The sequence below is a fragment of the Aulonocara sp. 'chitande type north' Nkhata Bay genome, linkage group LG22 (assembly GCF_057382095.1).
Source record: "Aulonocara sp. 'chitande type north' Nkhata Bay isolate Kocher_YH1m ecotype deep benthic linkage group LG22, A_spYH_male_GT1.1, whole genome shotgun sequence".
Lineage (NCBI taxonomy): Eukaryota > Metazoa > Chordata > Actinopteri > Cichliformes > Cichlidae > Aulonocara > Aulonocara sp. 'chitande type north' Nkhata Bay.
Window position 1 is genome coordinate 18,827,579 of NC_141364.1, and position 16,475 is coordinate 18,844,053.

At 39.0% G+C, this 16,475-nt stretch overlaps 1 protein-coding gene across 2 annotated transcripts in view; it reads left to right on the forward strand.

Annotated features, from left to right (window-relative positions):
- The first annotated feature begins 1,309 nt into the window (after positions 1-1,309).
- Positions 1,310-16,475, forward strand: part of nup153 (nucleoporin 153) — a 23,108-nt gene continuing 7,942 nt past the window's right edge. Inside the window, exons 1-14 of one of the 2 annotated variants that reach the window (XM_086279441.1) lie at positions 1,310-1,468; positions 5,903-6,122; positions 6,210-6,485; positions 7,312-7,451; positions 9,248-9,376; positions 11,029-11,145; positions 11,308-11,355; positions 11,520-11,573; positions 13,948-14,085; positions 14,203-14,255; positions 14,526-14,658; positions 14,769-14,930; positions 15,110-15,199; positions 15,277-15,361. In XM_086279441.1, the coding sequence (XP_086135567.1) occupies positions 1,340-1,468; positions 5,903-6,122; positions 6,210-6,485; positions 7,312-7,451; positions 9,248-9,376; positions 11,029-11,145; positions 11,308-11,355; positions 11,520-11,573; positions 13,948-14,085; positions 14,203-14,255; positions 14,526-14,658; positions 14,769-14,930; positions 15,110-15,199; positions 15,277-15,361 (1,774 nt within the window). In that variant the 5' untranslated portion in view covers positions 1,310-1,339. The remainder of the gene's footprint in view (positions 1,469-5,902; positions 6,123-6,209; positions 6,486-7,311; positions 7,452-9,247; positions 9,377-11,028; positions 11,146-11,307; positions 11,356-11,519; positions 11,574-13,947; positions 14,086-14,202; positions 14,256-14,525; positions 14,659-14,768; positions 14,931-15,109; positions 15,200-15,276; positions 15,362-16,475) is intronic. The other variant, XM_086279442.1, reaches the window with a different exon arrangement.

Genomic DNA, 16,475 nt, shown 5'->3' on the forward strand with positions numbered 1-16,475 from the left:
GTGTACTGAGTTTCTGCCATGTGTTTGGCTGATTAAACAAGTGTACCTAATATAACTATCAATGAGTGTAAAAAGCAAAGCATTGGTTGTATATCTGATTTACTCTTAATGTGTAGAAAGATGTAATTTATACACCACATTATACAAGTTACACAGGAATGCTTAATTCAGCCTCCACAGGAGTCTGAAGGGGAAATGGTTATGAGTCACCTTTTCATTTAGTTCTGCCAGCTACCACAGTGAAATCCAACATATGTTGTTATAAAGAATCAAAATGGGTCAAATTGTTTGTGAGATGAAATATGGTGATGTAGCAGCTATCGTTTATCTGAATTACTATTTAATTGTTCTTTAATGTATTTTTTTATTACTTAAGTTAACTGTTGGTGTTTCATCAGGAAGGGTGTCTGTCATAAAATATTTGCCAAATAAAACCACAGGGAGAGGCAAGGCTGAGATGGTTTGGGCATGTAGAGGAGGGATACTGGATATATGGGACCAAGGATGGTGACTATGGAGCTGCCAGGAAGGAGGAAAAGAGGAAGCTCACAGAGAAGTTTCATGGATGTAGTGAAGATGTGTGTTGTTGATACATTCCTGCATACCTTGGCATATGATTCCGGACCACAATACAGTTATTACTTTTAATGCATATAAGCCTATATTTTTACAATTTTGCACTATTATTTAGTTGGATTATTACTTTTATTTAAGTAAAAGGTCTAAACATAATAATTTACCATTTTGTTAAACACTTCTTCAAACCAAAATATTCTTGAAACCTTTGTGTTGAATTAAACTCTTTGTTTACTGTATTTATTTATGATCAAACATTCATAAGGTGAGCTTCCCACTACTATGAAATTTTACTTCCACCATTTGCCAGGCAGATCTGAGTCAAAATCTAAAGTCCTTATCTCAAAATGTCTCAAAATCTCAGAGAGACGTGTAACCTGAAATTATTTGGAATTCTTAAGTCAATATTTGGAATGACAGACAACAGAAAATATTTTTCTTTTTTCAGTGGCAGAAACAAGCTTCCATATCCCTCCCCCCTACAACATCATTTAAAAAAAAATCCTGAAAATGCCTAGACAAAAGGAAAAAAACTCATTTTTCCCCTTACAAATATATGTTGTTTAACCGTATACTTGTGATTTTTTATTTATTTATTTTTTGGTCAATGTAAATGTACAAATGTCCTTATAATTACTCGTATTACCCTTATGATAATAATTATCTCCATGATGCCATAGGCTTGACCTGTCGAGTTTACCTCCTTTGTTAGGTTGTGCAACTACATTTCCCATAGTTCCTTTGAGAGTGGCTACTGTGTTGGATGACAGCTATCCGGCGCCGAAACACCGAAAGATACTCAGACGACAGAGCCATGGCGGCCACGGGTGGAGGGAAAATTAGAAGCAGGAGATATCATATTGCCGCTAAACCTTACGCCAAGAGTAAACAGGTAAACAGAATGAACAATTTAAGTTTAAAGCCCGTTTCGAGGACCGTACAGTGACTGTAATGCTTGTATTCTTGAGGTCTTGTTATTGTTTAGTTGGAGACATTTTGTGGCCTGCAGTTAGTGCTCGTGGCCTCCACGCGCTGCTAGCATGCACAGGAAATGCTAACGGCTAAAGGCTAGCTAACTAGCTCATAGGTTAGCAAAAGCAGGCGGGCTTGACAGTCAAATCGCAACACGGTGTGTCATTTACATTAGGTTACGAGTGTTGATTAAGTGCTCATTCACATGCGAGAAGTTGAGATGGCCAACATTTGCTGAAGTCGTGAGTTTTTAACTGTTAACAAAGTTCGTAGAAAGCGAGGAAGTAGGATTCTAGCCGTTAGCCGATGGAGCTAGTGCTAGTGGACGCTAGTTTCGGGGAACGGCGCATTGTTGTCCTCGGTTCTTAAGTTTTGAGGCGTCATACTGTTGCAGGTAGACGTGGCAAGATGGTTTGGTTCTAAGTAACAACTGTCTCGGGGTACACATAACTGTTTTCCATTTTAAGCTTGTGTTGGTGGGCTGGGTGGAAACCTTTTAAGTGCTAGGCACCGTTAGCCAAATCAAAGCCAGCTGAACTGCGCAGAGAGCATTGGCTGCTTGGAAACCCACATGGTTACCTTAGTGGGTATATTTGCCGCCTGGACAGCGGTATTGTTGGCTTTAAGACCACCCTGTGATCTTAATGGTGGCTAAGACTATCTTGTGTACTTTTGTGTTTTTGTCAGTTTAAAAAAAACTCCAGTTAACTACAAGTGTATTGGCTACTGGAGTGCAAATTAACTGAAAACCTTTCTTTCTTTTTTTCGAGAAATATACAATCGACTTTCCTTGACAATCGTCTTTAATAGTCGTAGTTGTACAATCATCAGCACCAGCACAAAGTTGTCACATTTATGAATTTCAAGTAAGACAGGATTTTGGATAGATATTATTAATGATCAAGATATATTGATTATACAAACAAAATACTACACATTTTTTAATTCGACTCTTCTGGGTTTCATGGTTTTTGTTTTCCTCCCGTGTTTGATGCTCTGGATCAGGTAATATCACAAATCAAGTATAATCAACATGTTTCTATCAAGCATTATAATTGATTGCATTCATACGACTATGTTTGACTCTTTACAAGTTGTGGCAGTGATTTATTAAGCTGCTAATTGACCAGAATCCAATTCAGGGTCACAAGGGCAGAGGGCTGGAGCCCATCCCAACTGTCATAGAACGACAGGTAGGGTACTCCCTGGGCAGGTCGCCAGACTGTTATAGGGATAATGCATATACACAGAAAAACATTAACACTTCTACCTAAAAGCACCAGTTAACCAACAGCAGAAAAAGAAGATTCATGTAATTTTCCAAGCTCTGCTGTTGTCGTGCCAGTGTCATGTTACAGCTCTTAACAGCATATCTCACATAATCAGCAACCCAGATTTTGCATAATTCAGCATTGATCCCATGGCAATGTACCCTTTTGACTTCGCACATAGTGTTAAAATAGAAATGGCATTCATGGTAACAATGAAGACAAGTACATGAAACTGTGGCATGAAACACAAAAAGAAGTTGAATAGTTTTTCACCTCTGTAACATGCGAGTCAAGGTTAAGTCTTTTTAAATTGTGCATCTATTCAATAGCACATGATGCAGAAGTGTTTGAACTTTCATATTTAAGTAAAGTCTCACTCACCCTCAAACAACAATTACCCAAATCTTATTTACAGTTTAAAAGATAGGTTTAATTTTTCATCATCAGTTTTGTTTACACAACACTTTGTTGAGAAAGCAGAAGGAGCTTGGTAAGACATGCAGTGTTTGTGCTGTTTCTGTCTTGATTCACTTCTAGGATTGCAATTCTTCAAAACAGTCGGGCTGGCTTCACTATAAGAGCACAAATTTAATTAGATATTGTTCACTTCAGGCTTCTCGAGGTTGACGTGCAGTTCGTGCAACACTCTTGGGTCTTAGCTATGCTACTGTGTCTAGAGTTATGATTTTTTTTTTTTTTTTTAAAAAGCAACACTATGGTGGTGCTTATGCTCATTTTTCACATTTTATACACATGTGAATACACTAGTGTATTTGCACACAGGGTAAAGTACAGGGTGCCCCACAGGTGTGTGGCATAGATAAGGAGGAAGGAAGGAGCATATATAGCTTATCAAGTGTTGAAAGTCACTGCGGGGTACATGGTGTCTCCAAAAGATGCACTTGCAAGCTGGTGCTTTTCCTCAGAGCTTCCTTTTCTGCCTTCTCTTATCACAAACAGCATTGATGTCTTAATATGAAGACACCCAAGTACAGCAATAACACCAGACTTTACATTAAATAAATGTTTTCAATAAACGTCTTCTTGCATCAAAAGACCACCAATTTAGAATCCACTTAGTCACTTATCACATCACCTGTTCAAAAAGCTTAAATCTGAAGAAGACTAATCTTTTCACCTGCTGTTTCAGGTTACACACTGAAAATAAGGCTGCTAGGCTGAGTTTTTTTTGTTTTCTTTTGTTTTTAAGAACAAACCAAAAGTAAAATGGTCTGTGTGCTGAAAGTCTATTTGCCACATAGCTTCAAATTTGGCAGGTTCTTGTTAAACTTAGCTACAGGCTGAGAGATCGGTCAGTCCTCTCTCTGGAACTGTTTTCACATTTGGTGTCTCTGGTCAGGATGCTTTCTGAAGTTTCCTTTTCTCACATTTTGCAGTCAGTATGAAACAGTTCATATCAGACATATTAACACTGCTGGAAATATTCTGTTTGGTTTAGCTGATGAAGCTAGCAGAGCATAAATGAGTTAGGACGCAGGCAAGACTGCTCAATAGTGCACTGGACTGTCCTCACATCAGCTCAGTCTGACCTCACACAAACTTTTGGGTGGATATTTTTCATTTGAATTGATTAATGTGTAGAAAAATTTCCCAAGATCGAATCCATATGTGAAAACACCCTTTTTACCTTCTTAGTATGAAGATTAGCTTGCCAGTATGCCAAAGAGACAGAACTACAGTTATGTCATTACTTTACACTAAAACAAGAAGAGTGCTATCAATGAGGGCACAGTGTTCCTCGTGTTTAGGTTGTATTTTGTGGCAGAGGCAGGGAGTATATGCACACTGCAATAGCAGTTGCTCATGGGCATAAATTATTAACTTGTAACGTGCCATGTGAAAACCTGTATAAAGTTCAAATTTTTTTATTAAAAAAAATTCTAAAATGTAAGAACTTATAGATTAACATGCAAAAAAAGTTTAATTTATCTGTGTTTAATTGTTTTCCATGACTTTTTAACTCAAAGATGTCAAATTATGACCGATGTTTATTGTGGTTTAATAATTACACAAATTGTCACCTGTAGTATGTTCATAAATAATTAAACTTCTGATAATGTGCATTATCATAGCTTATATTTCGGAAAAAATCACTAAGCACTAATTAGCTGCTCTCCATTGAGTGTCTCCTGCTGTGGATGAGTTTCATCATTGTGGACTGCAGTTGCTAATGGTCGAGCTCGCTTTGTAGCCTTAGTGAGCTGTGTGTAGAGGTCCATGACCAAGCTCTCTAGTTGCTGTAGTTTCTAGTTAAAGTGAATCACAGTTCTTCTGCAGGACAAATTAAGGACTGCTGTTGTCAACTGCAGTCCAAGATGGGGAAGTTGGAATACAAGGCCCAGAGCTAAATTGCATAGACTGATGAGCTACCGAGTAGGGAGACAAGAATGAGGGGAACTAAATTAATTGTAGATTGTTTTGTTCTCAGAGATGGCTTAAAAAAGTTACAAATCATAAAATGTGTGTCCCAGTATAACTGGGTGTTGAAATGCATTTACTTTCTATGCATGGTATTTAGAAGATTTGACTCCTCTGCATCGACAGGAATTCATCCAGTGTTTGACCTGAGTACAGTGCAGAACGTTACTTGCTCAGTGTTTCACAGAAGCATGCACAGTGCCTGACCCAATTTCTGTGCTTGTTTTGTTTTGCGCCAGTGAAGACGAATAGAGTCTCATTGCAAATGACGGGCTGTGCACTTGATTCAAATAAAAAAATCCAATGTATAGCTGTAGTTTGCTAATCTGCAATGTCCAGGGTTTTTATGACTCGGTTATGTGGAGTTGATTTACCACAAGTTTATTAGGTCTTTTGACTGAGTATGGGATTTTTTTGTGTTTTGGTGTTAAAAGTGAAAAATCCACAAGACTCAACTAGCAACACTTTTAGCAGGGAATTTTATTTTACATACATTGCATAGTGTCCAGTGCTAGTTGTCAAAGGAATTTTCAAATGAAACAGCTGCAAATACTGACTTGGTTTGTTTTTTATGTTTAATTTAAATATTATTTATTTTACACCCTTATTGACTCTTTCCTCTCCCCTCCTCTTGGTTTTATCAGCAGCAGTCAGGCCTCATCAGTCGAGTGACAGACACAGTAAAGAGCATCGTTCCTTCCTGGCTGCAGAAATATTTCAAGAATGGCGATGCTCCTGAAGGAGGAGTGGATATACATGGGACAGAGCAAAACTGCAAACCGCCTCCTCCTCCTAATGGTAGCGAAGAGGGACCACCTCCCCTCGATGGACGTGACTCCCCAGAGCCAAGTACTAGTAACACAGGTGAGGGGTCTTTCAGATCATATGGTTAGTGGTGATATTTTTTTTGTATTGCTGAGCTCACCTGTCACATTTGTCCTTCTTACACAGAGCCCTCAACAAGCAGAGCATCCCTGAACTTTCAGGAATATGTGCTCTCGCGACCTCCTCTTAGTCGCTCCCATCTCCACTTCACCCCACTGGATGCCTCCTCCCCAACTTTGGGGGCTTCCAGTAGCCTCTTCTCACAGCCCTCCACCTCCTCAGCCCCTGGACCCTTTTCCACTGGCTTTTCCTTGGTAAAAGAGATTAAGGATAACCTGTCACAGCATGAAGATGATAACATCTCCACCACAAGTGGATTCTCCTCCCGTGCATCTGACAAGGGTAAATAGATGGCAGATTTGTGTGTTTAAGTGTTTTGTAATGTAATCTGACATAATGTAAATATTTAAAAAGTGGCAGCTACAAACATGAAATCCGCAATGTTCTGCATACACTCGCTTTTCCTCCAAAGTGGGTTGAGATAGTGGAGCAGTTAGAAGAAATTTAATTCTCAGTTGATGAGTGAATTGAGCCTCAGTGTTGAGTTCTTTGGATCTGTTGTGCCGTTAAACCGGTCTGTGTTCAGACTATTTGGCTACTGTTGTTTAAATGTAAACACACAACTACAACCCCATATATAGCCTTGACCGCAATGTGTTGGACTTCCATACATTTGCATATGCAAAGCTGATTTCTTTATTCCAGGACTCTACCCTTTGAATACTGTTTGTTCGTGGGATGAAACCATGTTTAGCACAGCTAGTAAGGTAATTACAGGATGAAGAAAGGGAGTCTGAACAGATTTGACGTAAAAGTTATAATTTGAGTTGATTTTTATGATCTTCTTATAAACATTGTTTTTCTCGCCTCAGACTAAGCAGAACTGGTGATTTTGCTTTTTGGATACATTTTTAGATTAAAATGCAATCAAATAAGTATTGCATATGTGGATGGGCAGTTCAGGTAGAGGGGATCTAGTATATACAAACAACTCAGCCACATAACCAAAACAAAGTGCTGTAATTAAAATAAATAAATAAATTACATTTTATATCCCACACTTTTTGGACAGATTTTCAAAGCCCTATAGAGCCACGGCTAGAAGCTAGATTAACACACTAGTGCTCTCTTGAATTATAGAGATTTTCAGTATCTCTTTCTTTTTCAGATGTCCCCACTTCTAAAACGGCATCACTTCCTCAGCTTTGGTCCCCGGAGACAGACAGAACAAACTCTGGACCTCAACCTTCCCAGTCCAGCCTGAAAAAGCCTGCTTTCAACCTGTCTGTCTTTGGAACATCATCCAATGTGAGTGTTTGTCTGTCCAACAAGATCCTGAATCTCTCAGCATGTAATGTTTCTAAAAAGCTCTTAAAAAAAGAGTTTCATACATGTTTTACCAGGGTGCCATGAGATGAGTGAGGAACATGATTGGGTGAAGCTTGCTTATCACAACAGCTTCATGTAAATGTGCTGATCTTTGCTTCGAAGTGCAGTCAAATGTTGATCCTTCGAGCTCTAAATTATAAATTTACAGTGATATTTTTGTTGGATAATATTAGGGCGATTATTTTGATAGTCGACTAGTTACCGATTATTTTTACGATTAGTCGACTAATCAGATCATGCATCTATTGGACGTACAACGTACAGCTTATTGCACCAGCATGCATCTGCTCTTATATAACTATCATTAGCTTACAGTTTTAAGTGTTTAAGGTATGTGCTAACTAAAAATAAAGACAAGATAATAGTTTATTACATTTTAATGAAATTTGCTGATTGTCTCGGTGAAGTTTAATAAACTCAGCCATCTGCTCCTTGCTATCTAAAATATAACAGGACACTGGAGTATATTCTCTACCATCTCACACTTCTGATGATCAGTTGTCTGCTTGACGTTTATACATCTGTGTAAAAACTATAACTTTAATCTCAGCCAAACCGATTTACTCAGGAACAAATAAAATACTGAAAAAAGCCAAACAACATTGTTAAGTTATCTAAGTGACTTGTACATCACGTTTGACCTGAGTAGCGAAAGAGGGCGGTGGGTTTGAAAACAATTTGCCGGGAGTTCGGTGTTCTCACGGGCTCTAGTGAGCCTTGAACCCCGGCTAGCTATCGAGCTGGTGGGTAACAGACGTCTCCGAAAACGTCGGAGCGCTTTTGAAAATATGTGGTGTCTTGATAAACTGAGCAGATATTTGAGGTTTACACAGCTACATTCTCGCCTGAAAATATGCTAAACGTTTATTTTGTGACCCAGAAAGAATAATAAGAGTAATATTAAAACTAACTAGCTGCCGCCATTGTTGGAAACTGAGCAGGGCCGCGCTATGAATTCTGGGACACAGCTTCTTCTTCTTCTTCGGGGTTTAACGGCAGCTGGCATCCTTGTACATGCAGTGCTGCCATCTTCTGTTTCAGTCCGCTATTACACTCTTAAATTCTACTACTTATTCCTGCATCTTTTGGGATCTTACAAAGTCGACTATTAAATTAGCCGTCAACAATTTTGATAGTCGACTAATCGTGGCAGCCCTAGATAATATGTAAAATCACTGTTACTATCCCTCTAAGAGACAATATCTTGTTTACAAGATTACTTTAGTAATGTTAGGCTGCTTTACATTTACTTTTTGAGGCCAACCAATTCATAGCAAGTAGCATTGCTGTTCAGTCTAGCTCTGATTTTAACAAGACAAAACAACAGTTGAATATTTAAACAAAAAAGTAAGAGTAACGCCTAATACAAGTCTGAGCTTGTCGGACATGTTTTAGGAAGCTCTAATGTAACAGTTAGTAATTCCCTGTAAAACCACATGAGATTATAATAAATTAACTTCTAAGAATATGTGAAAGCTATGGTTTGACCAGTAAAAGTCATAGTATACCTTTGACTTTCATTGTATATTGAAGGCACTATAACACATATTTGCAGTTTAACTTTGCACTTGATTTATTTTGAAATGTTTTTCTTATTTCATGAGTTAAAGTAAAGTAAATCATAACAAATAGCCCTCTCATAAATTAGGATAATAACTAATTTAGGAATGTATGAAAAAATGACTCAGAATTATATTTACCTTCCTCCGTTCCAGTCCACTTTAAACAGCACTGTGCTGAACTCTAGCCAGCTTGGAGATTCACCCTTCTACCCCGGGAAGACCACCTATGGTGGTGCAGCTGCAGTCAGGAGCTTGCGCAGTCGTCCTGGAACACCGTATCAGGTGAGCAAGATGATGGTCATGTATGGTGTTAAAACAGAAGCTTTTATTGTTACCATGGCACCGAGTAGCAGTCTATCGCAGTAGGTCTTATGCGTTGTATTTTATTTATTTATTTATTTATTTGGTTGGTACACCCTTGTAAAACATAATATTCATGCATTCACTCTGTTACATTTACAGGTGTGCTTGCATTTATTTTTAATGTAGCTTGTGTTGAATAAAACAGTGAAAACATGGGTTGCACTGAAGTATATTTTTAATCTTGTAATAAAAAGTGTCTATATATCAGGAGTTTTTGGATTGTCTAACATTGTAGTAGTTTGCAGTAGTTTCTGAGGGTCGGATTTGATCCAGAAAAACACATGAATGCCCTGCTAATGTAGACTGTTGTTCTGGTAGTGTAATGTAGTCCGGCTTATCCAGGTAGACAGTTTTATCTAATAAAGTCCTTTTTCTTCTTCTTCTTCTTCTTCTTTTTTTTTTGTCTGGCTGATGTTAGGATTATCTGCTTTTGTGACCACAGTGATTGGTACCAGATGTAGCACGTAGCTAGCCAACCTTGGCTTGATTGTTTGCTAATGTTGCCTTTGGCAAAATGGCACTCAAAACCACAGCAGTTTTGTGTTTGTTGAGTTTGTGTTGGAGTCTGTTTGGTGGAAGCTATTAGGACTGTGTGGTATGATTAAAATCTCATATCCTGATATGTTTCTGTTTTACATGAGAAATTTTGTACTCAGGACTGAACATTACTCATTCATATACGATTATTTGTCTCTTTTATTTAAAACTCATGAGCAACTGTTTAAGAATGTAAAAATGCGACTTTATAAAGTCTAAAATACTTCTTAAAACTAAATGATTAAAGACCCAGCATAAAATATTATTATACAAAACATCAAATATAAACATTGTACCTTAAAGGTTCACTCTAGGATTTATTTTGACCATGTGATGGTTCTTTTGTTTCTCATTCGTAAACTTGCTCCATATTCGTTCATATGGTTCTTTCATAGGTGGTCGAATAGGTTTGTGGTGGCCCGTTTTGCGGACCACTGTGCAGCATAATATGCAAAGTACAGTTTGGTCTCTGTCAGACTTTCTGTAACTAAACAAAGTTCTTGATACAGAGGTAGTTCCTGGGTTAGCAGTAAGATCCTTCATTTGTCTCAACTCACCGTTCTCTCTTTCCGAGCTACAATGTGTGTTCTGTCTCAGCTCCACTCGTCATTCTGGTATTCATGTTTCTGTTTGCATCCATGTGTTGCCATGTAAGATTGCCCACCATAATACAAATGATGATGAAAATATCGCTGTAAACGGTGTATTTGGCAACACAAGGAAATATATAAGTGGTTACTGGAATCCATTTCAAAGCTGTTGTTGCTTACTTTTGGTGATGTGAATGAGAAGGAGGCACAGCATTCAATTTTTGTCCTGCGCACAGACACCAGTCCACACGCTGTTGGGTGTAAAATGCTAGAGAGGTTAAAGGTATAATATGCTCATATATTGGCAATAATTGTGTTTAATAAACAATAAATGTTGCATAGAGCATGTTTAAGATGTTGGAGTAAGTTGTTTGTTTGTGATACTGACATTATAGTTTGAATATTGATTAAACTGTAGACTGAAGTAGTTTATCTGATATGCAGGCCCCGGTGAGGAGACAGATCAAGGCCAAGCCTGCTGGTGCTCAGCCCTGCGGGGTAACCAGCGCCACAGCCAGACGCATCCTGCAGTCTTTGGAGCGCATGTCGAGCCCACTTGCTGTGAGTACACACATGCAAGATGAAATTATACTTTTTATTATACTAGTTTGGTGTCCCACACGGAAGTGAATATGCAAATATAAACATTGTCGAAATGTTCTGGCAGGTGTTCCTGCTTAAAATCTTTAAACCTGATGGACATTTATTTGTCTTCATTTACAGGATGCCAAGCGAATCCCTGCAGCAGCCTCATCCCTCTTACTGTCACCAGTAAGAGCTTTTAATATTCAGCATACACATCTGTGACACTTTGTACATTGCAGCACATGATGTGAGGATAAACACCCCAGACATTGAGAAGCTGGTTTATATTATTTTGTTATACTGACACCACATCCAGCCCAAAAAGTTCTCACTTGAGTTCTGTCTTGCAGCCAGTGGATGGTGTAAATCCAGATGCGTTACATCTCCTGTCTAAAAGGAAACGGGTAAGTACCAGTTTTAGAATATATGTGGCCATCAAAATTTTAGTTAGCTCATAGCTGTCCAATTTTAGCCTTGTACCTCTGGTTCGTTAATAACGGTGTTGAATGTGGGTGAAAGCTTGTGGTTGCAGATCAACATCTACATTTCTCAAGTGTCCTCTGCAGTGTGCTTAGTGATACAAACAGGAGATCATTGTACAAGTGCAGCAGCACTTGTTGCAATTTGTCTTCATGTCATTTCTGTCCCCTACCGGTTTGGTCTCCTTTACGCTTATTAACGGGAGTCTCCTCAGCTGTTCCTCACTCTGTGTGTATCTCTTATGTGTCCTCACACACCTGTGAGCAAAACTCTGGCAGGCTCATGAAATGGTGTTAATGTGCGCTGTATTAAGTGCTGTCCATTGTTAAATTGTGCCAGCTCTGGAATGAACTTGTCCTCAGTAATAACTGTCAGGCGTTGCCAGCTGTAACAGCTGCAGTGCAGAACAATGGTGTATTCACCCTTACAGGTCTGAACAAGAAACCCTGCTTACCCAAACCAGGGCTTTCATGTGTAATTTCTGTTTTACTCTTGGCATGGTTCAAAATATAACCAAGCAGTTACTAGAATTTTCTTGGTTATGCCTCTTGAGGCAGTGGTATTTTATTTTTGTTTTTCTTTTAGTCTTACATAAGCAATCCTGATACGAACCCCATATTTTTAAATTAAAATATAATCTTGACAGTCCTCTGTGGGTCCACATTGCAATTTCTTTATGACAGCATCTGAAGGATTGCTATAAAGTTATCTTTGAAGTACAATTTTATGTATGTTTAGTAGAGCTGGGCGATATGAGATTTTTTCATATCACGATATGTTTTTTTCATTTCAGGCGATAACGATATCTATCACGATATAAGCCAAATAACTATATTCGTAAGATTTAAATGTGCCGTTGCTCACAAGTAAAATGTGAAATAATCAGCAGCTTGTTTTTATTTAAATATTTATTTCCCATAATAAGTTCAACAGGGTAGATGTACTTAAGGAACATGAGACTTTTTCAGATAAATAAAGGCAAATATTGCAAACTACACAAAAGGCAGCCGCTAAAGCGTTTAAGTTTCAAAATAGAACAAACAAAACAGACTAAATTGTCAATTCCACTTAGAAACAAAATATTAATTCTAAAAATAAATCTTAGTTTGTTTTACAGAAGAACAGACAAAACTGACTAACTTTTGTCAATATCAAATAAACTGAGAACTAAAAGGAAATTCTCAATCTCTCCTTGTTGTATAGCTTAGCTTTTCAAACAGTTTTAACAGTTACTTTAGTCTGACAAAAGCCGAATGACGAATTAGCGCTTCCAGTCAGAGACTGAGGCTACGTCCACACGTACACGGGTATTTTTGAAAACGGAGATTTTCCGTTTTCGTTTTAAAAAATAATCCCGTCCACACATAAAGGCAGAAATGAAGGAAAACGCTGCTATGAACATGCCAAAGCAGCAGGTGGCGCTAGATTCCTAACCGTGCCGAAATGTTGGCCAATCAGAAGTCTAGAAGCCTCGGTGGGGAAAAAGTAAACAAAGCTGGGGCATAGAAGCAGAACCGAGTCGTATGTGTGGACGGACAGTAACTGTGTGTATATGTAAGCATTTAAACACTGCAGAGAGTAGAATTAACAGTAACAGTATTGTAGAAATTCATTTCACCGAAACAATAACGTGGCGCACAGTGTGACGCATGCACCAGTTTATTGTATTTCCAGACTTGCTTTCGGCACAATTTACAGTGCACGCTACTCTGTTTTTTGTCAGACTTGAAATAGCCGAAATACCTTCACACTACGGAACTTCTATGGCTCTTCCGTTTGACAATCTCTCCGGCATTGGAACCATCATCTGTTTTCTCTTCGGTCACGCTCGGTTGATTTTTCTAGTCGGCACACTCATTTCCTCCATTACGCGCTGGCTCCATTACCCGCTGGCTGCTTCCCAAACAAACACACGTGCGGCTTGGCACTTGTGCTGTACGTAACAAGCCACGCGACGTGACGCTGCGGCTGTGATTGGTTCGGCTCTGCGCTACTTAATTTGGATTGGCTGACCTTTTTTTTTTCTTTTTCTTTTTTCTTTGAGGACAAGAGCGGCGAGGTCTATCGCGATAGCTTAATTTCTCTATCGAGTAAAAGTTATATCGCGATACATATCGTTATCGTTCTATCGCCCAGCTCTAATGTTTAGAGAAGTTGATGTTCACATTTCAGATCGGTTTCATTTTTGAGTAGAAAGGAATGAACTGTTTCTGAATATGGACACACAAAAGACCAAGAATCAAACACTGCCCTCTCAGTTAACTCTATTTTTATTTTTTATTTTTCTCCTAAATCCAGATGGACTCTAACCTTCCACCGGTGCAAAAACTTGTGGTTCCTGCTGCTTCTGTGTCAGGAAACCGCTCTGTGTCCTTCAGGCCTACTTTAACCCCTGGAGGAGTGACTCGAGCTGTAGACAGGACTGCAAGAGATACGGTTAGTTGCACGGTGGTGCCTCCCGCCATGATATTTCTGTATTTGACTGTAGCCAGTCAGAATATATCAAATATAAAAACTGTTTGTAATCCCTTTGTTTTTGCATTATTCCCATAGCACACAAGACAATCACCACAGCTTCCTGAAGCGACCCCAGGTCCATCTCAAAGGTAAAACAGTGACTCTGATTAATCAGGTTCAAGTCTAACTTAAGAACGATGTTCCTGTCTCTGAGAAACTGAGGTAACAGTTTCCTCAGTCCATTTACTATTCTTACATTTTCAGATTTATGTCCTGCTTAAAAATCTTGTTTAGAATTTATCTCACAAATTAATTTATTTTAGTCAATTTATTCAAAGTAAGAAAACACGACAAGTTAAATGATTCAAATGGTTGTTTATACCTGTATTTGTTGTTTGTTTTTGTTGTTGTTTTTTTAGCACAAAGAGTTCTAGTGGACCAGTTTATCCTCTGTCCAGCACACCTGCAGTCAGCAGCGTGAGCTCTGGAGGAGGAAAGATGAAGAGAGGGAAGACCAGTGCTCGGCCCTCCTCCAAACGTCTGGAAGATGAGGTGAGATCTTGATTTATCTAATCGTGATCTTTTTGTAAGTTATCACAGTCTTCATCCAGTAAGAGAAACAAAGGTATAACGTGTTGCTTCTGCTTGTTTTCTGACTGCAGGTTGCGGAGGTGCCAGAGCTCCCGGCCATTTTACTTCCCATCAGCACATCTGCATTACCCACCTTCAGCTTCTCTTCTCCTTTGCCACCGCTCAACACTTCCACTAGCTCCTCTCCCAAGATCCCGGCTGTTACTCCTGTTAAGGAAACAGTCCCAGATAAGGTACGTCTTAAAGCATCCAAGCGTTTTTCTGTCATAAAACTGCGAGTCTCAATTGTTAATTGACATCAAAACAAACTTTGAACTAGTTCAACTTGACTTTACTGGTGAGTAAGTGACTGAAATAATGCTTTTCAGTCAGCACCAATTAGGGTTTTTTTTTTTCTTTTCACTTTTTACAGGATCCACCAAGAGCCTCAACACCACTTTTCACATTTTCCTCCCCTATTGTCAAAACCACTGCTGCTAGCCCACCTTCCTTTTCCCCCTCTGTAAGTATTTTTTCTACTTTTTTAATAATTACACAACCTTGCTTTAGAAGGTTAAATTGATAATTGTTTCTCTGTAGGCTGGATTTACTTTTAGTGCACCTGTAGCCAAGCTGGGTCCTTCTATGGTGAATGGAAAGCTGACCACGCCCATAGCAGCAGCAGGTAAGTGTTTTGTGTCACAAAAATGCCAGAGGCCCTTTCACATACATTGTGACAGTATATTTAAAATAGTGCTGTCAGCATTAATCTCGTTAAAATGACGTTAACACCATAACTGCATTAATGTGGCAAATCTGTTAACAAGTTGCCGCGGATTGCCCTGTGCGTAGGGCAGCAAGGCGTCAACGTGTCAGCGCGGTTAGCTCGTTAATGGATATTTGCCTCGTTAATGCAGTTATGGCGTTAACCTAATTTTCACAAGATTAATGCTGGCAGCACTATTTGATTGTATTGAGCAACGTGCAGCATGGTGTCGGCTGGTGAGCACTTGCTAATGTGTGTTGTACTGAAATTTTACTGTTGTGCAGTGTGATGTGTATCTGCACGACAGTTAGAAAAGATGGTGAGCAGCCACAAAGAAGACACAGTACAGTCAGAGTGAAGCACCCATTTTGCGCGGTTCCTTCTACTGAAATGATTTATGATAAATGGACTCATACTTGTATGTAGGGCTGGGCCATATTATACCGTTCACGGTAATACCGGTACAATGTTAGGCAAGAAAATTAAAAAAATCAGAAAAGAAAATATTGCGATAGAATATGGGTAAAACGCGTATGCGCAGTGCCTTTTTTCTTCATACGCACATGGCTGAAAAAGCATGGCGGCAACGGAGAATGAGAAGGGGAAAGCCAATCGTTGAGTGAAACGGATGACCCAGTTTGTAAAAATGGTGCCACTTCAGTGATGTGGAACTGGTTTGGTGTTTGTCTGTCAGATACCCACCAAGTATACCCACCAAGTACTTTACCAGGTGTAACTATGAAGTTTAACTTCCAGGCATCCATGAAAACAGAATTTATTACATTTAACGGAGTTAGAAGTTAGCAGGAAGCTAGCGGAAGTTAGCTCGCTAGTTTCGCTAGTTACCTAAGCATGATATTGCATGTTCTGACTGAGAGATTTCTGAAAAAATTCAAACGTACAGCTCTGCTGTCACTTCCAACATAAATGAAGACAAAAAACTAAACAGCAGTGACGTTTGTAGGGTTACTGAAGTTGGGCTAGGTGGTATATAATGATGTGCTACGTGATCGCTAGCGACACAGCTATGTTA